Here is a 23,659-nt window from a genome sequence, read left to right as displayed (position 1 = left end):
CTTCATCAAATGCCACTGTTCTTAATGTAAATCCTTGTTTGCCTGATGAAAATACAAGAGTCACTATACAATGCCATTCAGATTTGTAGAGTTCCCTCGATTCCTTATGGATCCCATCAATAGAACTTGAGCTTGACGAAAATATGACTTAAAAACCTAACGTGCTTAACAAACATAACGAAGAGGACAAATCCCCAAACATGAGCTATGCGTCGTTGAAGAGTTCCATTCTGATCATCATCAGCAGTTTCACTTCATCAAATGTCACAATTTTGAATGTAAAAGCTTGGTTTGTTTATAAAAACACCAGTATCACTATATGTTAGGATGGTTCAAAAAACATTTTTTTTTCCTAAGGGGCCCTTTATTTAGTTTCGTAATTTATCTCAACTACAAGGGGGTGCTTCACCACGTTGAAATTTTGTATGTTGTTTGAAACCCAAAAAAAAGAGTATTATTCAAAATTTTATTTAAATATCTGGTTTCACACTATTTGCACATGTGATGTATAAGTTTTGAAGTAGAAAAACATTTTCTTTTTAAAATAATATCTTTTAAATCACACTTTCAAATAATGTGAAAACTACTACTTACATAAAAATCTAAAAAATAATAACTTAATTTTTTTGGATTTCATACAATTTGAAAATTTCTAAGTGTTTGAGCACCCCCTTGTAGTTAAGATAAGATTACAAACTTGGTGTATTTTGTCAACATAGTAAGTGTAACAAAATAAGGAGGTGCCGCTTCTTCTAGCTAGAGTTTGAATTTTTCCCATACAAACGTGAACCACCCTACTACTATATGTATACCTACAAGATTTGAAGAGTGCCCTCGATTCCTCCTTAATCTCACCATCAGAACTGGGTTTTGACAAAGACGGAACCAATCTGTATGTATATACTTACAAGTTACAACTCAACTAAAAAAACAATTTTCAAAATCGATCCCGAAATGACGGAGATATCAAACATTAAAAAAAACCGAATTAATACCTCCTTTTTAGGGTTTCGTAGTCAAATGGCAAAAAACGGAACTCTTATAGATTCGTCATGTCTGTCTGTCTGTCTGTGTGTCTGTCCGTCCGTATGTCACAGCCACTTTCTTCCGAAACTATAAGAACTGTTTAAACTTGGTAAGTAGATGTATTCTGTGAACCGCATTAAGATTTTAACACAAAAATAGAAAAAAAATACAATAAATTTTGGGGGTCCCCCATACTTAGAACTGAAACTTAAAATTTCTTTTTCATGAAACCCATACGTGTGGGGTATCTATGGATAGGTCTTCAAAAATGATATTGAGGTTTCTAATATAATTGTTTTCTAAACTGAATAGTTTGCGCGAGAGACACTTCCAAAGTGGTAAATTGTGTGTACCCCCCCCCCTTTAATTTCTAAAATAAGAGAATGACAAAACTAAAAAATATATATGATGTACATTATCATGCAAACTTCCACCGAAAATTGGTTTGAACGAGATCTAAACTAGCCTCTAGACTGCTTGAGTCTCTTCAGCGATGCAATATTGACTATCGGTACATCGAAGTGTTGAAGTGTTTGTACAGTTACGCCACCATGTCGGTCCGAGTCAGGAGCAGAGTGCGAAGGCGATTCTATTGCAAAGAGGTGTAAGGCAGGGAGATGTTATCTCTCCGAAACTGTATACTGCCGTAATGGAAGACGCCTTCAAGCACCTGGAATGGCAAGGACTTGGCATCAACATCAACGGCGAATACATCACTCACCTTTGATTTGCCGACGATATCGTAGTCATGGCAAAGTCGATGGAGGAACTCAGCATGACGGTCGATGACCTCAACCGAGTTTCACAACGGGTGGGCTTGAAAATGAACATGGACAAGACGAAACTTATGACAAATGCCAATGTTGTGCCCATCCCAGTCTCTGTTGGGAACTCGGTACTCGAAGTTGTTGACTCGTACATCTACCTAGGACAAGTAGTCCAATTAGGTAGGTCCAACTTCGAGAAGGAGGTTAACCGCCGAATCCAACTCGGTAGGGCAGCGTTCGGGAAACTACGTAATGTCTTTTTGTCCGACATACCTCAGTGCCTCAAGACGAAAGTCTTTAATCAATGTGTGTTATCAGTGATGACTTACGGCTCCGAAACGTAGTTTTTCACTATCGGCCTCATCTCAAAATTCAAAGTCGCTCAACGAGCTATGGAGAGGGCTATGCTCGGAGTTTCTCTCCGTGATCGAATCAGAAATGAGGAGATCCGTAGACGAACTAAAGTTACCGACATAGCCCACCGGATTAGCAAGCTGAAGTGGCAATGGGCAGGCCACATTGCGCGCAGAGAAGATGGCCGATGGGGTCGAAAAGTGCTCGAGTGGAGACCACGGACTAGCAAGCGCAGCGTAGGGCGTCCACCCACAAGATGGACGGACGACCTTGTTAAGGCCGCCGGAAGACGCTGGATGCGGGTCGCTTCCAACCGGTACGAATGGAGGTCCAAGGGGGAGGCCTATGTTCAGCAGCGGACGTCTTATGGCTGAGATGATGATGATGAACATTGTCCGTCACCCATGACGTCAGCGTGTTACGCGTTACGCTGTCTCGACTAGAGTTTATCATTTTTTCCCCACCTTAAAAAGTGTTCAGCGCCGCTAAAGAAGTTTTCACTTCAATAATAAAGCAAACCCAAAAAGCGGCCAAGTGTGAGTCGGACTCGCCCATGAAGGGTTCCATAGCAGCAAGTAACATAACAAAATTGCGGTTTACGATTTATGACGATTAAAAAAAAACTACCTATGTACTAGATCTCGTTCAAACCAATTTTCGGTGGAAGTTTGCATGATAATGTACATCATATATATTTTTTAGTTTTGTCATTCTCTTATTTTAGAAGTTGAAGGGGGGGGGGGGGGGTGCACACAATTTACCACTTTGGAAGTGTCTCTCGCGCAAACTATTCAGTTTAGAAAAAAAAAATATTACAAACCTCAATATCATTTTTGTTTTGAAGACCTATCCATAGATACCCCACACGTATGGGTTTAATGAAAAAGAAATTTTAAGTTTCAGTTCTAAGTATGGGGGACCCCCAAAATTTATTGTTTTTTTTCTATTTTTGTGTTAAAATCTTAATGCGTTTCACAGAATACATCTACTTACCAAGTTTCAACAGTTCTTATAGTTTCGGAAAAAAGTGGCTGTGACATACGGACGGACAGACGCACAGACAGACACGACGAATCTATAAGAGTTCCGTTTTTTGCCATTTGGCTACGGAACCCTAAAAAGGAGGTATTAATTCGGTTTTTTTAATGTTTGATATCTCCGTCATTTCGGGATCGATTTTGAAAATTCTTTTTTTAGTTGAGTTGTAACTTGTAAGTATATACATACAGATTGGTTCCGTCTTTGTCAAAACCCAGTTCTGATGGTGCGATTTATGAGGAATCGAGGGCACTCTTCAAATCTTCTAGGTGAATGAAATGATGATGATGATCCTTCCGGCCGATTTCGACCATGGCGACCACTTCGACTCCTAGTTAGCTCGGCGCTCGTGCGCCCGAATATGGCTGACATAGCCGATCTTGGAGGTGAACCTCCGCGCACATTGAGGGCACGTGAGAACACCAGCCACATAGTGGTAGTGAATGGAAGCAGGCTGGCGCGCTTTCAGATCATCGCGTTTAGTGTCGAGGTCAACTTTACGTTGCTTCTCGAAATCGCGCACTTTGTCATGCACCAGCCTGCGCCACTCCGGACGTTGTGCTGCATATAGTAGTAGGGTGGTTCACGTTTGTATGGGAAAAATTCAAACTCTAGCTAGAAGAAGCGGCACCCCCTTATTTTATTACATTTATTATGTTGACAAAATACACCAAGTTTGTAATCTTATCTTAACTACAAGGGGGTGCTCAAACACTTATTTTTTACATTTTTATGTAAGTAGTAGTTTTCACATTATTTGAAAGTGTGATTTAAAAGATATTATTTTGAAAGAAAATGTTTTTCTACTTCAAAACTTATACATCACATGTGCAAATAGTGTGGAACCAGATATTTAAATAAAATTCTGAATAATAAATACTCTATTTTTTTGGTTTCAAACAACACAAAATTTTAACGTGGTGAAGCACCCCCTTGTAGTTGAGATAAATTACGAAACTAAATAAGGGCCCCTTAGGAAAAAAAAATGTTTTTTGAACCATCCTAACATATAGTGATACTGGTGTTTTTATAAACAAACCAAGCTTTTACATTCAAAATTGTGACATTTGATGAAGTGAAACTGCTGATGATGATCAGAATGGAACTCTTCAACGACGCATAGCTCATGTTTGGGGATTTGTCCTCTTCGTTATGTTTGTTAAGCACGTTAGGTTTTTAAGTCACATTTTCGTCAAGCTCAAGTTCTAATGATGGGATCCATAAGGAATCGAGGGAACTCTACAAATCTGAATGGCATTGTATAGTGACTCTTGTATTTTCATCAGGCAAACAAGGATTTACATTAAGAACAGTGGCATTTGATGAAGTGGTATTGCTGGTTGTGATCAGAACGGAACTCCTCGACGACTTGTCTTTTTCTAATTGATTGTTAAGCAAGTTACCCCACTGGCAAAACAAGCAAGATTTTGAATTCGACTTCTACCTGAACCTGGACCCGGACGCGGACCCGGACTCGAGATCGCGAAATCGGACACGGACCCGTTTTCTATTTGGTTGGTGTAAATGGTGTTGGTGAATTTGTTGATTAATTCGGGCGAAAACTGGAAGGTTAGGTATCATAAAATGTTCATGAAGAGAAATTGTAAGAGATGGTATCATTACCAACAACTGGAAAATACTGTTTGGTTACTCTTTATTTAAAAATAGCAAAATCAAATTGCATGATTTCATTCGTTTTCTCCACTGTACACAGAATAAGTAATGATGTTACTATACATGTTCAGAATATTATTTGAATAAACTTAGGATAGGATACTTAGGATAGGAAATAAAATGTGTGTTTTTATATCTTTAAACCCAATTACTAAGTAGACTGCACATACATTAAAGTCACATTAAAATTCCATTTTGCGAAAAAGAGATTACAACATTTAACTTTGCAAAAGTAGATAATTGAAATATTTTAAAAGCAATAAAAATAGATTAGGTTAGATTCGAGCTACAATGACATTAGTTTGGGTTCAAGGCAAGGTTGCAGGGCCTCAACAAGGGAAAAAAGGGGGAGGGACTGTTGGCCTAGCTCAGTGAGCCAGAACTCACCCACTTATCCCTACTACTGCCGTAAGCAGGTAATGAATTCCCAATGTATTAAGTTTAGGTTTAATAAATTATAAATATATTTTATTAATAACATAATAATATACAAATATGTATAATCATAAAGTAATAAATAAGCCTACAGCTATTAATAATGTCCGTAATCTGTATAATTCCAAAATACGGATCCCTCGGGTGCGGATGCTGCTTACATAATCTCGTCTGTCAAGGTGTTTCGGCAGGAAAGGCCTTGGCAGACTTATAAATTCCTGAAATGAGGGTTCATACCTACCGACTAGAATTGGTTTCATGGTGGTATCAGATGGGTTAGTGTACGGTAACCGATGGTGATCTTGCTTATAATCTCGTCTGCCAAGGTGTTTCGGCAGGAAAAACCTTGGCAGACTTATATATTTCTAAAATGGGGGTTCATACCTACCGACTGGAATTGGTTTCATGGTGGTATCAGATGGGTTAGTGTAGGGTAACCGATGCCGACCTTGCTTACATAATCTCGTCTGCCATGGTGTTACGGCAGGAAAAGCCTTGGCAGACTTATATATTCCTGAAATGAGGGTTCATACCTACCGACTGGAATTGGTTTCATGGCGGTATCAGATGGGTTAGTGTACGGTAACCGATGGTCATCTTGCTTATAATCTCGTCTGCCAAGGTGTTTCGGCAGGAAAAACCTTGGCAGACTTATATATTCCTAAAATGGGGGTTCGTACCTACTGACTGGAATTGGTTTCATGGTGGTATCAGATGGGTTAGTGTAGGGTAACCGATGCCGACCTTGCTTACATAATCTCGTCTGCCATGGTGTTTCGGCAGGAATAGCCTTGGCAGACTTATATATTCCTGACATGAGGGTTCATACCTACCGACTGGAATTGGTTTCATGGTGGTATCAGATGGGTTAAATTAGGGGTCCCGTTGGCCACCTTTGAGAGCGTCTGCCAAGCACTTCCGGCTAAAAAAATACTGGCAGACTTCGCTTTTATGTGTCTACATGTAAATTTCTAACTGCTGCCATAATTATTATTTCGGTATCAGATGGGTTAAATCAGCCCCCGTTTTTCGCACCGGAAGTGGCCTTCTTTTTCGTACTTTCGGCAAGTTCCGCCGTGGCAGACTATCGAATTCGGACTTAGCATCACTTTTATGGTTTCCCATTGTGTATTTCATCGTGGTATCAAGTCGGTTAGAAAATTTGCGGCCGGCTCTTCTACTATATGGCGATAATCATTTTAGTACAATGTTTTACAATTTTGTCAGTAAGAAAAACCTTAAAAGTTTAAAATTGTAACAGCTGATTATGATAGCCTCCATTAACACCAAGCTACTTAGGTACAGTCGAAGTCAAAGACATGTTTACATTTTTCGCCTTATTACAAAGGAGTAAAGTGCAAAAGTGTACCTAAACATATTTTTTACTTCGACTGTACTATGACTGAATAAGTATATACAAATCATACAAATCAACGTGCTTGATTATTTACTTTACAGGTGGACATAAACTTGATAGCCACGAACACGCCCTCGGAGTTTTCGCAGGCGAATTTCAACAATTTCCAGTACAAGTTGTTCTACTTAGATGTCAGTGGAGCATCTTCTATTGAAATGAGCATACAGGACGTAAGAAGGTATTTTTTTTGTTCTGTCATGTTATTTAAGAGTCAGTACAAGAGGCCATCTATTGTCAAGGAAATAATAAGCATTAAATTAGTTAATGTATTAACTAATTTGCGATTTTTTGCGATAAGACCGCCTGTTGTTTACCTCTGCCTGTATTTCTGTTTTCTTTTGTATTGTCTTCTTTTATTGAGGTGTGCAATAAAGAGTATTTGTATTGTATTGTATTGTATTAAGGAAGATAATGGGCAAATCTATGAATTCCTATAATTAATATTATGTAAAATATTTCAGAATGAGATCCCTACGATACCTAGCTGTAGGCAGGCTTATCAGACGGAGTATAAGATCGGAGGACTTTTTAGAGTTCGGAGTGGAGTTGGAAGATCTCAAGATCTACGGGAGCACGATCGATAGAATCGAATCGAGCGCCTTCGAGCACGTGCGGTCTATCAAAACCTTAGACCTTTCTGAAAACGATATCGAGTTCATTGACCCCTTCGCTTTTGCTGAGGTAAATTTAATTAAAAGTAGTCTGTGATATGTGTTAAATATTGAAAGCCTACTAAGACAATATTTTTTTATTTCTAGTTGCACAGTTTAACTACGTTAAAAATTGTCAACGGCTTAGCAGACAACGTGAAGATTCTGCCTTTTGAACCACTTAAAGCTCTAATCGAGCTTCAGTATTTGGATTTCAGTAATAACAAACTGAAGAATGTTCCTGACACGTCGTTTCATTTCTTATATAAATTGAGATCATTGAATTTACAAGACAATTATATAGACCACTTTTCAAAAGGAACACTGCAGGTAGGTGAATAATAAAGTCTCTTACCTACTGTACGTATGTTCAATGTACGTATGTTCAATTAAGTTACAACATTTTTTTAAACAATGAGTAGTGGCGACTCATCCGCGTCCTTCTGAGCGATTTTCTTTTCATAAATTAATATACCTACTTTATTTTATATTTATGTAAGCATTTTTGAGACAAGTATTTGGTCCAACTCTTACTACCTATTTTACTTTTTTTTATCTTCTTCACCTAACGAAACACTGTTTTATTATTGGCCATAGTTGAAAGTCCAGTCAGTAGCTCAGCAAGCAATTAAACTTCTATAGGTAGTTAAATAAATAATTATTATTTTTCAGGGTGACATTCACAAACAATTGGAATCAGTTTACATATCTCATAATCAAATGAGACAAATAGTTCAACACACGTTTGTAGATCTGAGAGAACTCCAAGAAATTTTCATCGAAGACAACTTAATTGAAATAATCCAAAGGAGAGCGTTTACGGGTTTGGATAACTTGAAAGTTATAAAACTTAAAGGAAATATAATCAACGACATTACTGATGAAGCATTTCAGAATTTACCTGCACTTGCCGAGTAAGTTACATTTACATTTTCTGTATCTTAGATACTCGTATCGAATGAAATAAAATAAATGAAGTACCTAATATTTTTTCTTTTTCCAGGTTGGATTTATCCTTCAACAAACTGTTCATATTCAAGTTTTCAGTATTTGACCAAGTGGGGTCTGCAACGGCGTTGAAAGTAAATGCATCATATAATGAAATTATTTCACTGGCAGATTCAAATGCGCCCAGTTTCTTCACGTCGAATTTCTATGGGCCTCCTAAAGCACTAAGTGAGTACCTAATTCTTATTACAGTTTATTTAGTGTTGGTCATCATAATCAATTAACATCAATATTAGTTGCATGCCGTTACATTTCAGTAGTAATGTTTTTCTTTTTCAACAATAACACTATTCGAGCATTATTGCACTACTGATCGTTCAACTTGTTTTCATTTTCTATTTATGCATTTGAGTTTACTTAAGTAGAAACTTTTAAATAAGTTTAACTTTTTTTGCATGCTTGACTTCTATTCTATTGCCTCATTTTCTTTACATTAAAGCTTTATTGTGCACTATTTTATTTTTTATTTTGCAACCAGGACTTATTTCGGATGAGGAATTTTCTTCCGAGCAAGGTGATACAGAAGTTGTACTCGTATTCAAATTAAATGTGTTATCCCTCTAATTATAGTATGTGTATAGTTTAAAGATCTTATTTACGTTAATAATGTATTTTTTTTACATTCGCTAATGTGCTAATTTGCTATATATCCACCGCATCATAATTTATTACCCAATTTTTAACCCAGTTTCAAACAAGAGGTTCTGAATTGTATGTGTTTCATGTTCTTCAGTATTGTAAACAAACTCGTAGTTTTAAACCTCTACTCGACTTACTTGTAGGCCCGCTGACTATAAGAAAATGTTTGAGTAGTTTTTTATGTTAAATTCGGGATTAATCCACTATAAAATATCACTTTTGTTACCTACTCGTACTTCTACTTAGTGACTGACAAATGATGGGTTTTGTACTTTTGATTTATTATTATGTTTTTTTTTGGGTCAATAAATTTCTCCCACTATATGATTTTTAACTCATCGAATATTCATATATCTCACACATATGTATCATAAATAGGAGTAGCATAATCATGAGATTCAGATACATGATGCCGACATCGTACTATACTGTTGCTGGCATGTTTTAAATATTTACTGTATTATAATGTGTCACAAAAAAAATCGAATATATAAAAACATACTTAACCCGTACCTGTGTCCGTACTTATCTAGTTACCCTATTTTAGTCGCAAGTCCTTTGTCTTTAAATAGCTTTGTTTTTACCGATAATACTAAATTGCTTATATTTTTCAGATCTTGGAACTGTATCCGTAAATATCCGAGTATTGGATTTCTCTCACAATAATATTACATATATTGCTCCATATTACTTCAGGTAAACATTACGATTAACTACAATAAAGTACCTCCCGCTTTTAATTCAGTTTTGACACAAACGTATTGAAATTATGTACTTGTATCTAAATTAATGCTACGCGGCGTGCGATAATAGAACATAAAAATAATTGTTTATTATGTTATGTATATTATATCTGACATTTTTACAGGCACGCAGACTTAACTCTATCGGAACTTCGTCTTTCACACAATAGAATCCGTAATGTTACCCGTGATGTTTTTGGATCTATGGTCATGCTGCAATATTTGGATTTGTCGCATAACGAAATATATGATCTGGAATACGATTGCTTCAAAAAAGCTAAAAACTTACAGGTTAATTTATTACGTACTCGTATATTTGATTTTATTGCACTAGCAAAATTATATTGTGTGCTTAACTGTATTTTTATAAGGTATTCATTTGATGTACAATCGCCTGCACTATTAATTGTACATCGGTGGACCTTATGCCTTTTGTAATAAGGTTTACCGAAGTACAGTTAGGAGTGTCGCTGTTTGTACGACTGATCTTACATTTTGTGTTTTATTGTCAATAAAATTAATTTATTTTCAGATATTGGATTTATCTCACAACCATCTGGTAGAGATTCCGATTGAGATATTCCACGACATGCAGTATCTGACCTCCGTTGACTTGTCCCACAATCGCCTTAGAAATCTCCCAGACAATTTGATTATTTCATCTGCGTTGGAAAGGTAATTTTAAAATTATTTTCTAAAAAGACGAGTGCATTTACTGATATTAGAATTTAACATACCTAATAACGATTAGATTTAAGATTACTTATTGAAATACAAGATGTAGTCGGTCAAACGTTTTCCTTTATTGCCGTTAAACCGTTAATATCCGATTTATTGCATCATGATGTCATCTAAAAACTTAGTGATTGAACTACCTAATATGTAAAATTGCTTGTAGTAGTATGCATTTTAATTTTATACGGTAAGAATAATAAATAAGAATTGTAATATTTTAACCCAGAACATAGGCGTACGCACGGTGGGGCAAGTGGGGCAACTTGCCCCACCCTTGTTTGTGGTCTGACGAGAAGCTAAATATTTTTAGGAACAATTAAGTCACGTAACCCTACTTCTGCCCCACCCTTTAAAAAATGCTGGGTACGCCTATGACCCAGATAAAATAAATATTTTTAAAATAACCGAAGAGTATTAAAAAAATTAAATAAAACTTCATTCATTTTAGGTTTGACTTGGCCGAAAATCAGCTATCGAGGGTCCCAACATCTTCCTTATCGTCTTCAGCTGCAGCCAATCTGGTCGAATTCGACCTCAGCGGTAACAACATTCCTTCGATTGCGATAGCTGACTTAGTTCAGAGATTTAAGGTACAGCTATTTATATAATTTTAAGTCTGCATTGTAGTGTTAGATTTGGTTGAGACAGTTTGAAGTAGTATAAAAACTAACAGCTTGATTGATTATGGAAACAGTACATTTTGAAATTGATTGCAAAAGTGTCTACTTATGGATTTAAAATAAAATAATCTCTGGGCAAATTTTACAATCTTCGTAAAGTGTGAAGATTTTATATAAGTAAGAATGCAAAATCAGCCCTTGATCCACCCTCGTAAGTTCGCTTAGTTTATATTTAAAAAGTGTTGAATTCTGAAGGGGCATTAGACGATCTACATCATATAGCAATGTGTGTATCTGTAGTAGGTATTCCTTTGCCCTAAACTCCACTATCAACACAGTGCCGTAAAAATTTTGACCGCCTAACTGGCTCATTTATATAAAATGATTCCCAATTCAAGAATTATTTCAAGACTTACGAGGCTGAGACATTTTTCTTATAACCATTTGATGACTTTTCCCTTTTGCCGTAAATCCCTAGTTAGTTTCTGACTAACAAGTTTGGTTTGATTGCCATAAAATAACCGCAACCCTGTTTGCTTGGCGACTAACGAGCTCCGTAGTCATTGCCAGCGTGTGCGTAGTTGCTAATGTGTTGTCCTATCCCTGCATGTGTTGCCAGAACCCCGACCAAGTGGGCGAGTACTGGCCCGACGAACAGGACTACAGCGATGAGTACATGTACCACACGGCTAGACGAGATCATCAGAGAGTGTACCACCAAAAAAAACAATATCCGCAGAATATTCTGTTTAAGGTAGAACGTTAAAAATTTCAAAATTTTATTGAAAATAAGGTAGCTAATCTACCTATTATTCGACACCTATTTGATATTCTATGATACAGAAAAAAAATTAGTTTTACCACATTCGTTTTTATGTCATCACATCGCTTTCATAGTTGTCATTTGTAATCGATCCATTATAGGTTTGCTTAAATCATTAAATTATTTCTTGGTTTCAAAGTTTCAATAGAAGAAAATACCTTCATTACCTACTTAAAAACGACATTTATTAACGTGTGTTTCCAGTCTCTGGCCTGGCTCGATTTGTCGGACAATCACCTGGTTCGTATAGAAGGCGGCACATTCACAGCATTACCCAGGCTTCGATGGTTGGACCTTAGCCATAATTCTCCATTTAATACTGGAGACCGCGAGAACAACGCTTTCAAAGGATTGGAGAGAAAACTATTGTACTTGGGTTTAAGAAATGTCAGCCTATTACAGGTATTTCCGCATCTCTGTATTTTAACAATCCGTGTTTCTTTTCAAAAATCTTATAACAAGCTTTTATTTAGTTCACCTGTCCCGTTGTCTATGTATCGGTCTGTAATCAAATGTTGCAACAAGTTAAATTTGACCCACTTCCCGGTTTCTGGTGAAGCTGAAAATTTGCATCCATAAAAACTTAGATAAAGCAACGCAATCCAATTACTAGACCCCAAACACAATTGTGATTGTTGGGAGTAAAGAAAAAAAAGAAATGTGGCTGTTGTTGTTGAGAAGAAATATTGCACGTAGTAAGAAAAGTACAGTGAGCGATAAAAGCTTTTACCTACCATAAATGTTATTTTCCAAAAACATTTTAATTAAGAAGTTTTTGCAATATTTTAGGTGCCAACGTTGCAGTTGCCAAAGCTAAAGAGTTTAGATCTCTCATATAACAATCTGCCATCAATCGCACCAGACGCAACAGCCAAACTAACCCATTTGAGGAAGCTGGATCTTTCCTACAACGACCTTAGTACCGTGCCAGTGGTAAGATGTTATCGTAATTATTGAACTTAGTAAATATGTATGTAGTAACAACCAGTAACAATAATTACAAAGAGTATGTTGAGATGGTTTGGTCATGTAAAAAAATAGATGAAAGGAGGAAGACTACAAGGGACTAAGGGAGAGTTTGAGGGAAAAGACGGTGAGGAGGAGGACGATGCCAGAATTAGCTAAGTGATTGCATGATTTTTTTTGAAGATACTATTACGATTCTGCTTCACGTGAGATTCAAATGTATTTAATCCTGCTTCTATTGTGCCCCAGAAACTTCCAAATTGCGAAAATAAATGTGGCGCGTCCATCTTCTGCCCGCATACAAAACAAATTGCGGGGCTGTTACGTCACAGATTGCATGTCATAGGCTCATTAATTATGAGAAGAATCGTAACTGTTATGTACTTACTTCTATTTACAGTCTCTTTTATTTATTTTAGGCGACACACTCCTTAAACGAGCTGCGATGGCTTTCTTTATCCGGCAATCCTATAACGGCGTTGATGAATACTAGCCTTTACGGACTATCACCGAGGCTAGAATATATTGACCTCACACATCTTCGATTGAAAATACTTGAGGTATGATTCCATAAAAAGCATATTGTTGATTGTTTTTTTCCAGGCACCATAAGGCAATGTTTTACAAATAACGCTTTTAATTTTCAGCACGGTGTCTTTAACAAAATGTATGGACTCAGAACACTAAAAATTACTGTATACGATAACGTCAGAGACTTTAGTATTCCAAAAATGTTGACACACAACGCGGCTTTGGAAAATCTTTTACTGGAAGTCGAAAGTCCAGCTGTTGAGCTTGGTAAAGAATTAAGTGGCCAGTTGCCGTGTAAACTTAATAACATTACTATAACAGGAAGAGGAATGAAGTACCTTTCACCATATCTGCTTAGCGTATGTACCAAAAATTTTTCATTCGTGTCATAAAATACATCTTTATTTATGAAATCGTGCTGTACTAAATATGTTTAATCTTTAGGGCGTACATTCGAAAGTTCTGAAGCTTACGATTTTTAATACGAGCATAGAAGAGATACCACCTGAAGTGTTCTGGGGCCCGGGGCGTGTCAAGAATATAACGCTTGATCTGAGGTCGAATTATCTGATGAGGGCGCCCAATCCGGGCACAAGAGAATGGCCAGGAGTTCCCAACAGCGTGTTCCTTCAAGATATTTTAGTAGCTGACAATCCGATTTACTGTGATTGTGGAATTGGGTAATTAAAATTTATTTTATTGTAGAGCGCATATAAATCAGAAGCAAGTAATGTAATAGAGATTGATGTGGAAGAGTGTTTTTAAATTTGTCGAAATTAATTGTTTCCTTTTTAATAGGTGGATAGAAGCATGGGACCGCAAAAGAAGACAATATCTTTGCGAAAGTCCCTCGAAGTGTGTTGCAACGCGAGATGACGTCAGATTTGCGAGGTGCTCGTACTATGACAACAGAACGTTTAGTGATGTAAGTTTAGCCAATTTTTAAGTACCCGTTACGCGTTATTTTAAAATGGATTTGAACAATGACGGGGTGATGGATTTATTTGATGAGCCACTAATATTAACTGGTATACTTACCGATCTTTATGATATAATGTAGCTAACTTTATAGGTACATATACTTTTAAAACTCGCAAAAAAAATAATCTACTACTACTACCTACTACTAAATAAAATTAAATAAATGATTATGAAAATTAGAAGTTTAACAAGTATGATGAAAATAATTTATCATAATTTTTTTTTCAGGTACTGGCTCGAGATTTAGACTGCGGCTGGAGTGGTGGAATTAGAAGCATGCCCAATTGGCTTATCATTGCAGGCATGTTGCTTCTTACATGTCTTTACGTATGAGGTCTATGTTGGCTCCTTGGGGTATATGAAGAATTCCACCTTATCCTGGCACGAATATATGGTATTTAGGGAGAAACGTGCTGTAATATTTGGGTAATTATTTTAATTGCTCAACTGTGAAATATCGACCTGCTGGACATCAGAAATTGTCCTGAACCGTCATAACCAGAAGAGTGAGATGATCTGTAGATTTTGGAATCAATTTTCTATTTGAATTTACCTCTACATGTGTGAATGGCCTACACTACAACCCACTGAATCTCCCAAAATGTGCTCCCAATTAGCCAAATCTAGATCGGTCTTAGCAAAATTAAGTGAAATGGACACTTCGAGGTAAAAAGTGAAGCTGAGTGAGATACGCGATTGATAGTTGTATAAAGGACTTTTGTTATTGATTGCATGCCTACAACTCTAGTTGCCTACTGTGCGTAATTAATTGTCGTTTTGAAGATGAGGCAACTGATGTGATCTCAAGGGATTAAACGTAACCAACTGAAATGTGCTTGTTTCTCTAACAACTTGGTATACAAAGTTGGAACCTTTTTCGAGTGTGCGTAGAATTAAGAGTATTTTTTTAGATTTCACACATTTCGTGCACTGCCTTACAAAAAACCTCTGTGATTTTTGTCCGGAGAAATGTCCAACTTAAAGGTGCGCTTGTAATGATGTCGAAATCAAAAGATTAAAACATTTTAATCGTTTATGTGTGGAAGTGCACTTAATGCGTCTAGGAGTTGCATTTACGTCGGTTTAAGATTTGTTCGCAGGAAAGCAATGACTTAATATTTGATGGTGTAAGTAGACTGCATTCACTGGAATGAGATGTGTTCGTCCATTGTTAAGGTTTACAATATTATTTTAGGTGTATGGTTTGTGTATTAGTAACCTTTAGTGCCCCCCCACATCTAGCGTCTTTCGAGCGTCGGCGTCTGTCGACGTCTGGGGGCCGATTTTTGAAATTCGACCACTCGATTTCGTGTATTTCGTTAAATGATATCTCCACTACTAGGCGTTTAAATTCTACTAATAAAATTGAAATCGAGTGGTCAATACCAATAGATTCCAAATTTCGATCGTTCGTATTTCAAAAATTAGCATTTCGCCGTTTTCCACCGATTTTCGAGTAACGAAATCGAGTGATCGAAATTCAAAAATCGGCCCCCTGGTCAGCGCTATGGAAAATGACGTCGCTGCGCAGTTGCGTCGACGTTGCGTCGGCAGCGGCCATAGAGTTGTAGACGCCGACGCTCGAAAGACGCTAGATGTGGGGGGGCCCTTAGATATAGGTTCTTTAATAGGTACCTTCTAATAGCCAAATAGAATAACGCCTGCATTGATTGTTTGGATATTAACTGTGCTCTTAAAACGTTTGTACAAAAATAAATTCCTAGATATTTTTATCTTACCTATCTTATTTCAGAGTCACTATCTATCTCTTTTAAATTTAAAATTGTTAATTCTGTGTTCATTACATGCACGTTTGCTATTATACTCTGTCAAGCAATTTCCGTCAGTAGAAAAGAGCGGCAAATTTAAAAAATGTACCTACGAGTGAAGTTAATCGTTCCATAGATAATTTTTAATTTCGCGCCAATTTCTACTGACAAACTTGTTTGTCAGGCTATAATAAAGATTTTAGGCGTTATTTACTAATTTCAAAACAAGTGGAGATTATTTATTTATAATGAATACAGGATTTATGCAACTTTCCCCTTTACACTGTTTGGCATCATTGTTTAGCTGTCTACAAAGTTTATCTGGTTAACTGTTAAAAGATATTTTATTGCATATTCAATGTCAGTAGCTCTAATGGTATCTACGAACAATGTTCCCGTTTAGTCAACATAAGAGTAAGGTAGGATATGAATGACTGATCTGATTATTTTAGAACGGCTGGCAGGTTTTGTACTACGACAGATTGATATAGCTACTTGTCATATTAATTTTATATGTAATACACATTCACATAATTATATGTACGTTTATATAAAATATACACCTACATTTTGTTATCTGTGACGACTGAGTAAGTTGTTGGTTTCACGGTACTTAAGTTACAGAACGTGCTTGCCGGTCTAGTAATGACGATTACGAGAAGCTGAAGACGAACTGCTAATAATATACAGTAAATCAAAGTAAATTGCGTTTTCAATGTGCACCTACATATTTTATAAACATGTGCTTGATTTTCCAAAATTATATTACAGCTTTTTGAGGTTATTTGTAGTTACTGCTTTTAGGTCAAGGCATGTATACTGTATAGGTAGGACCCTATAAGTAGGAACACCTTTATACACGGTGTAAGATGAGGAAACCGAATAGTTTTAACAGCGTATTCCTGATCATATTTAGAGACAAAAATGTCCTATAAACTTTTTTTAAATTCGCCTAGTTACAGAGATAATATTAATTAAAAAATAATCAAGTATTTCTTGTTACATAATGTAAAATGCCTTTTTGATGGTAATATTGCTGCTATGGGACGTATACTAAATATCCTTATTGATAGATATCAAAAAGTTACAAGTAACACTTTTCAAAAAGTGGGTTTTACGAAAAAAAATGTTAAAATCAAGTTACAAGTTTCCCAATGACATTTATTTTTTTATGTACAAAAACATTTAAAAAAAAATGAAACAAACAATTTTTTTTTAGACGAAATTGACTTAAACTCATATTACTATTTTTCCTCTTCTTTTGACCTCAGAAATGCGTGGTTAAAATTATTCGGTTTCCTCATGTTACACCGTGTATTGTAGAGAATTGCAATAATACATAATGAGAGATTTTTATAGGGTAACTTACCCACTAATCCGCACTAAAAATTCCAGCCGCAGCCATCTATTTTTGCTGGAAAGTGATAATACAAAAGTAATGCATAATCTTTTACCATCTTATTTTCACGGAAACGCACGAACGCGTTACGCCATTTCAGTAAGTCTCAGTACCTACAAAAAGTGCTGAGGTTGACTGAAGTAGCATGGCAAATACGAACATTTCCTAGAAAATATGGCAAAGAATTATGCACTACATCTTTATTTAACAAATTGTCACTAATTGGTGGAATAACGGCAATGAGAAGTTTACCCTAATATCAGTTATATATTTTATTGGTTGTCCTTTATGACCCTGCCTACGAAGCTGGAGGTCCCGGGTTTAAATCCCGGTAAGTTTTGTGTTCATCACAAATATTTGTAGTTGAGTTGTGGATTTTTCTATTATATTAGGGATCTATATTATTGTCTAGTACCCACAACAAAAGCCTTATTCAGCTTTGTGTAAGATGATCCCATAATATTTATTTATTGACCTTTCCTGTATATAAATTTCTATCCAAGAATGTACATTGAATATGACCACATATTTTAACCTTTTCACCGCCATTGTCTTGATATAAAGTCAGTATATTTTGTGCTCCACACGCCATGACTTGATATATTGTTATACGGGTTGTGTACGTACAATTTTTGACATGGCGTTGATGACATAATGACACTTTATTGCTTAATTGACGTAGCGGCTTAGAGCAACACCGGCTTCCGACACGTCGGAACGTCGAAGGCAATTTACTAATAGTGTAGTAACTAAATAAAGGTAGTGGACCCTGCAGTAATTCCTCAGCCAGAAAAAACTTTACAGTATGATAAAGTATCAATAAATAAAAAGTATTGTATAAATATCCAAAGAATAATAATAATAGTAAATAGTATTTAAGTAAATACCTAAAGTCTTAAATCGTTAATATCTTTTTACGGAAAAATGCTCCGTTCAAACTTTCGTCTCCACCGGAAATATTCATGTAACGTATTGCAACAATATATGACATAACAATAAAAAAAACCCAGCAGAAATACCAATAACTTATTTGGTAAAAAAAAATCGGACGGAGGAATTACTCGGTTAAATAAATAAACAGATTTGTATGTTTACGTATAAATACCTAACTTAGGAGTGTTTTTAGGGTTCCGTACCTCAAAACGAAAAAAAAGAACCCTTATAGGATCACTCGTGCGTCTGTCTGTCTGTTTGTCACAGCCTATTTTCTCGGAAACTACTGGACCACTTAAGTTGAAATTTGGTACACATAGGTAAATTAGTAACCCAAAGATGGACATATTTTTTGTATAATTTTAAAATACATAGTTTCGAAGTTATTTAAGAAAATACAAATAGCCGAAAAATGACCATGCCCCCTGTATCTCCGAAACTACTGGGTCTAAAATTTTGAAAAAAGTACACAAAATAGTTCTTTACCTATAGATGACAGGAAAACCTATTAGAAATGTGCAGTCAAGCGTGAGTCGGAATTATGTACGGAACCCTAGAAACGCGAGTCAGACTCGCACTTGGCCGGTTTTTTTTTTGGATATTTATAATGTTAGTTTCGGCTCATACTATACAATAACCAAGCAAAATTTCATCGACTGAGGAATTAATGCATGGGTCTCCATACAACAACTTGCTTCGTTTACTACACTATAAAGAAAACATATACCTAATTGTTAAATACCGAAAACGATTTTTTATAAAAATAATTTTGTGTGTGTTTTTTGCAATTCTTACATAAGGTCAGCGTCAGTGATTTTAATCGTATACCTCTTCTTCAGTGGTCCAGTGCAGTGGAGGCGGTGTCAGGCCTACAAGTCTACTTTTGTTTTCAATGCCTTTACCTACAGTATTAGATATATATTTTAAAATAAACATTGTTCAAAACCTGTCTTATAATTTACTGTAACTAAACAAATAATTACTTATATAACTGCATAAAATTCATGTTTTTATGAAAAAGTAAAGAGAATCCACGACAATTTTCAAAACGCCTGTTAAAAAATGGTTTCGGCATTGAAAACAAATGAATATCGTTGAAACAATGAATATATTTTGTGATATATATTGCTATAATTCTATTTTTGATAATGCCTATGATGGATATTGCTGAACTAATAGGGAATGGTAGCTGAATTTAAATAATACCTATCTCTTATAAAGCTTCTCTATATATAATGTAGCGTTCAGGATGTCAATTGCTAATTCAAGCTCGTTCATCAAATATATTATAACTTTCAACTAAGATTATAATCATTATTTTAGCTGAAATACAAATGTTGTGTAACCCCACCTATTTTTTATAAGCATTAATGGTTCCGTTATTTTTATTTTGTAAAAATATGACGTTCTCAAGTCGACGCTTTTACTGATTATGAAATATAATTATTACTTATTAATTGTAAATATTTGGTATCTTACATAATATACTATTTACCTGTAAATCTATCTATAAAATAACAAATGTTCAAAATTAAATTCGGTTGCTGAACGATTGATAGTTTGTCCTTATTAGTTTATTATTATATTTAAAACTTAATCATCAGTGATTGCATAACCTTCAAATAGGTACCGTCAACCGGGGTGAATAGGGATGGCTGAGGTGAATATAGACAAAACTTAAAATGTGATTTACTCATAATTTATTGAAAAATATCTACACAAATTGTATCATACAAAATCTACTATTATGTTTAGTCAAATGATACAATTAGTGTGGGTATTTTTTTTATTGTTAGGTAATCACATTTTAAGTTCTGTTCCTATGAACCCAAGACATCCCTATTCACCCCGTTTTACGGTATATTTAGTTTTCGCTTTATCTTTAATTACAAATCAACGTAACTCTACAAAGAACGGCTACAAAAATATATTTTGCAACGTTATAATAAAAATTATTAAAATTTCCACTCTGCAAGGTCCCATTGTGATAGATATAGCTAGTGCCAATCGGTTATTTAAATATTACAAGTGAAGAGCAATTTTAGAGCATCGTAGATATTATTTAAGCTCAGTCATCCTTTATGGGATTGGAATAAAAAAACTTAATTTTTAACGTCTTTCGGTATTTAAGGTTATACATTTTAAGATCGTGTTATAAGAGTTACTAATTCATGTCATAGCTTAGTCGTTATCAATTGAACATTATATATTCCAATCGCAGAAAGGACTACAAAATGCGTAATTTTGTCGAACGAATAATAATATAAAATTTATAAACATAGAGTGCTGTAAATAAAATTCTTAAAATATTCATGTATAAACAATATTATAATTTCCTGTTTTAGGTACATTTTATAAAATGTATTTATTTAATGTGAATACTATTTAGAACAAGGGAAAGTTATTGTCTTCACTACTTACGAGTCTATAATAGTGTGAAATAAATTATTGAATTATTAGACTTATTAGAGTATCAATAAATTATTGCGAAAGTTGATTGTTTTATTTTGTACATGATCAATAGGTGCCGTCAACCGCGGTGAATAGGGAGAAAACTTAAAATGTGTTTTACCTGACACCCACACAAATTGTATTATATTGTAAATTGTATCATACAAAATCTACTACTATTTTCTATCGAATGGTACAATTTGTGTCTTTATTTTTAATATTCCAGGTAAATCACTTTTTAAGTTTTGCCCTATCCACCTCAGCTATCCCTATTTACCCCGGGTGACGGTATGGGACATATTTAAATTTCTTCTTGTTTGTTATTTTAACTTTTACTCTAATGTGAAAAGGCAACAACAACAACAATGATTAATATAGCTGGCTTAATAAATGTACATGACACGCCCACAGTAATGTAGCCTTCTTTGAGACTGCAAATAAGTAATAAAATAAATGCAAGGCTGAAATTGTGCACCCCGCTGGGACACGAATTGGATCACCCAGGCATCACGATGGGATCTACGAATCAATCAACAAAATGGTACAGAATGCAATAACACCAGTCGAAATAAACACAACAACGTCGCTTTCCCTTTATATTTACGAGTATTTTATTAGAAGCATTTCAGTTACTGCTTAATGTAAAAACAACTAATTACTTTATATTACATTTCGAGCAAGAAGATGGCGGATTATTCCCATCTGTTACCAGCAGGTTGTTATCATTATCATTTATCACTTGTAACTGAGATTTTGTCATTCTCATCTGTTACTACCACTCGAAAAAGATGGGAGCTAAGTGAATAGTTAGCCTCAAGATCTTTTTCATGTTCAATAAGTACTATTAAAAAGATCTCAGTCGTTACCTGTTGTAAAGGCCTGATGGTAACGGGCAGGAATAACCAAGCTAGATTACAAATACCTACGCTGATGCTACGCTAATGTTTTTGTTAATATTATAAGAAACTAAAAATAATTCTTATGTTACTTTTTTCGAGCTGCTAACGTACAGAACAAAGTCCACCGTAGATCTACCGCCTTCATAATACAAACTGCACTCAATTGATAAAGCCATTCCTTTAGTGAAATTGGAAAACTGCACTCCGACCAGACCCTGTGAGTCGTCACCCGGAGCATATATTCCAGGGTCGAATCCCGGAGGGTCTGGATAGTACTTAACTGTGCCAATATGTTCTGTATCGTAAGGACTGCTGCCGCTACATTGCAGCCAGAGCTTGGGAGCCGTGCTTGCCAATTGCTTAATTTGACCAGGAACGTCGCTAGAGTTAAGACTTCGATGTTTTAGAGGTAATGCGCTGGAGCCGTAATGTCTGTTTATTTTTACAAGAACACAAGGCGAGTCTCCGTATCCGAAAGGTGCTACTCCACACGGTCCTAGCTGTTTGCTATCTTTCGAATACTTTTTACTGACGACATGTTCCAGGGCGGCCACATATTTCTTATAATCACTATCTTTGTACGAAATTAGTGACATTTTATTCACAGCAGTCGGTATGGCAGTTAAGCCTATACTACTATGTCCGCGATATAAAAGTAATTTTTCAGGATCGTTATTGTAAACTTCAGTCTTTTTAATGATGCATAGGGATGCATAAAGTAAAATCATTGTGAATACGCACAAAAATATGATATAGAAAATTGAGTAAGACAAAATATATAACCAGCTCGTGCAAGATCTGTCGCAAACAGTTTTATTTTGTTTATCGTAGCAGAATTTGTACCATTTTCGTTTTTGTCGTTCTTGCTGTTGAAGATGAGGGGGAACGAACTCCGGAGGCTTAGGGGGAGGATTAGGAGGAACATCACGGATACCATTCGTCGCGATACGAACAACGTTCAACGGCCGCGAAGGATCCCTATTCAGTTGATTTAATTCCATTTTACCACTAGAAAAACATCACTTAACGATACTGCTTAAAACTATACAGTGACTGACGTATGACTGACGTTCTCAAATAATTATTTAATCTAACTGGCCATGGCGTGGTTTATAAAAACTCGTAAGACATGTTAAGCTGGCTGTACACGCAGGTCTTAGAAGTTAGACCAAGAAATGTCTGCAGCGATTTTGATAGCCCACGCAGTGAAAGTGTTATACGCTCCTAGTGAGTATTATATTCTTTGGTTACACGTCATAATTTCATAGAAATTTGACGTATAAAATAACTCCCTGCAGACTTTTCTTGGTCTAACATCTAACTATAAATGCTGCTGTATGTGTTTAACCTTTATTCAATAAATTATATTTATTGTATGTAATAAATACGGCTATTATTTTTAGATTAAATAAGAGCTATGCCTATGAAATGTTATTTTACCACTTCATCTCTTATTTTAGAAGTTACGGGTACAAGGGGCGGGACACACATTTTACCACTTTGGAAGTGTCTCTCGCGAACCGTATCCAGGTCGTATCATAACAACATCAAAACTTTAAAGGCACCTATTCAAACTGAGTGCCAAGAGCCCCATTTACAATACAAAATAAACACTCCTATCGTGTTCTTGGCAGATTATGGGTTGAATCAAATCTAATTACAAATCTGATTCTCGCTGAGCTCTAAAAATAAAACTTAAACCCTGGAAAACCTCGGTAAAACAGATCCCTATGCTTCGTTTATCTACATTGGTCTCTGCGGATTATCCCATTCGGGTGTCGCAATCTGCTGGGAGATCCGC

General features: G+C 35.7%; 2 protein-coding genes and 2 long non-coding RNA genes across 5 annotated transcripts in view; 2 read left to right on the top strand and 2 right to left on the bottom strand.

The window, feature by feature from the left end:
- Window positions 1-3,263, bottom strand: part of LOC134678305 (uncharacterized) — a 154,146-nt gene extending 150,883 nt beyond the window's left edge. The window contains exon 1 of the long non-coding RNA XR_010100174.1: window positions 2,758-3,263. This is a non-coding gene — a long non-coding RNA (uncharacterized LOC134678305). The remainder of the gene's footprint in view (window positions 1-2,757) is intronic.
- LOC134678125 (chaoptin) overlaps window positions 1-15,238 on the top strand; it is a 63,396-nt gene extending 48,158 nt beyond the window's left edge. Inside the window, exons 10-26 of one of the 2 annotated variants that reach the window (XM_063536578.1) lie at window positions 6,753-6,889; window positions 7,173-7,392; window positions 7,470-7,691; window positions 8,034-8,275; window positions 8,365-8,537; window positions 9,623-9,704; window positions 9,877-10,042; window positions 10,284-10,426; window positions 10,935-11,076; window positions 11,726-11,860; window positions 12,134-12,331; window positions 12,719-12,862; window positions 13,315-13,455; window positions 13,543-13,785; window positions 13,871-14,106; window positions 14,225-14,351; window positions 14,636-15,238. In XM_063536578.1, coding sequence (XP_063392648.1) covers window positions 6,753-6,889; window positions 7,173-7,392; window positions 7,470-7,691; window positions 8,034-8,275; window positions 8,365-8,537; window positions 9,623-9,704; window positions 9,877-10,042; window positions 10,284-10,426; window positions 10,935-11,076; window positions 11,726-11,860; window positions 12,134-12,331; window positions 12,719-12,862; window positions 13,315-13,455; window positions 13,543-13,785; window positions 13,871-14,106; window positions 14,225-14,351; window positions 14,636-14,740 — 2,856 coding nt within the window. In that variant the 3' untranslated portion in view covers window positions 14,741-15,238. The remainder of the gene's footprint in view (window positions 1-6,752; window positions 6,890-7,172; window positions 7,393-7,469; window positions 7,692-8,033; window positions 8,276-8,364; window positions 8,538-9,622; window positions 9,705-9,876; window positions 10,043-10,283; window positions 10,427-10,934; window positions 11,077-11,725; window positions 11,861-12,133; window positions 12,332-12,718; window positions 12,863-13,314; window positions 13,456-13,542; window positions 13,786-13,870; window positions 14,107-14,224; window positions 14,352-14,635) is intronic. The other variant, XM_063536586.1, reaches the window with a different exon arrangement.
- A 712-nt stretch (window positions 15,239-15,950) lies between these two features.
- On the top strand, window positions 15,951-21,000 carry LOC134678301 (uncharacterized). The gene is made up of 2 exons (XR_010100173.1): window positions 15,951-16,235; window positions 16,373-21,000. It is a non-coding gene; the product is annotated as an uncharacterized LOC134678301 (long non-coding RNA).
- Window positions 21,001-21,771: 771 nt separating this feature from the next.
- On the bottom strand, window positions 21,772-22,911 carry LOC134679665 (sodium/potassium-transporting ATPase subunit beta-1-like). The gene has a single exon (XM_063538615.1). The coding sequence runs from the start codon at window positions 22,857-22,859 to the stop codon at window positions 21,939-21,941; it is 921 nt and encodes a 306-aa protein (XP_063394685.1). The 5' UTR covers window positions 22,860-22,911; the 3' UTR covers window positions 21,772-21,938.
- Window positions 22,912-23,659: the final 748 nt, after the last annotated feature.

This window comes from Cydia fagiglandana, chromosome 2 (assembly GCF_963556715.1).
Source record: "Cydia fagiglandana chromosome 2, ilCydFagi1.1, whole genome shotgun sequence".
NCBI lineage: Eukaryota > Metazoa > Arthropoda > Insecta > Lepidoptera > Tortricidae > Cydia > Cydia fagiglandana.
The sequence above is the reverse complement of the archived record's forward strand: the minus strand, read 5'-3'. Positions and strand labels throughout refer to the sequence as shown.

Coding starts and splice junctions, on each gene's coding strand:
- LOC134679665 (XM_063538615.1), bottom strand. CDS start 22,859: ATGGAATTAAATCAACTGAATAGGGATCCTTCGCGGCCGTTGAACGTT.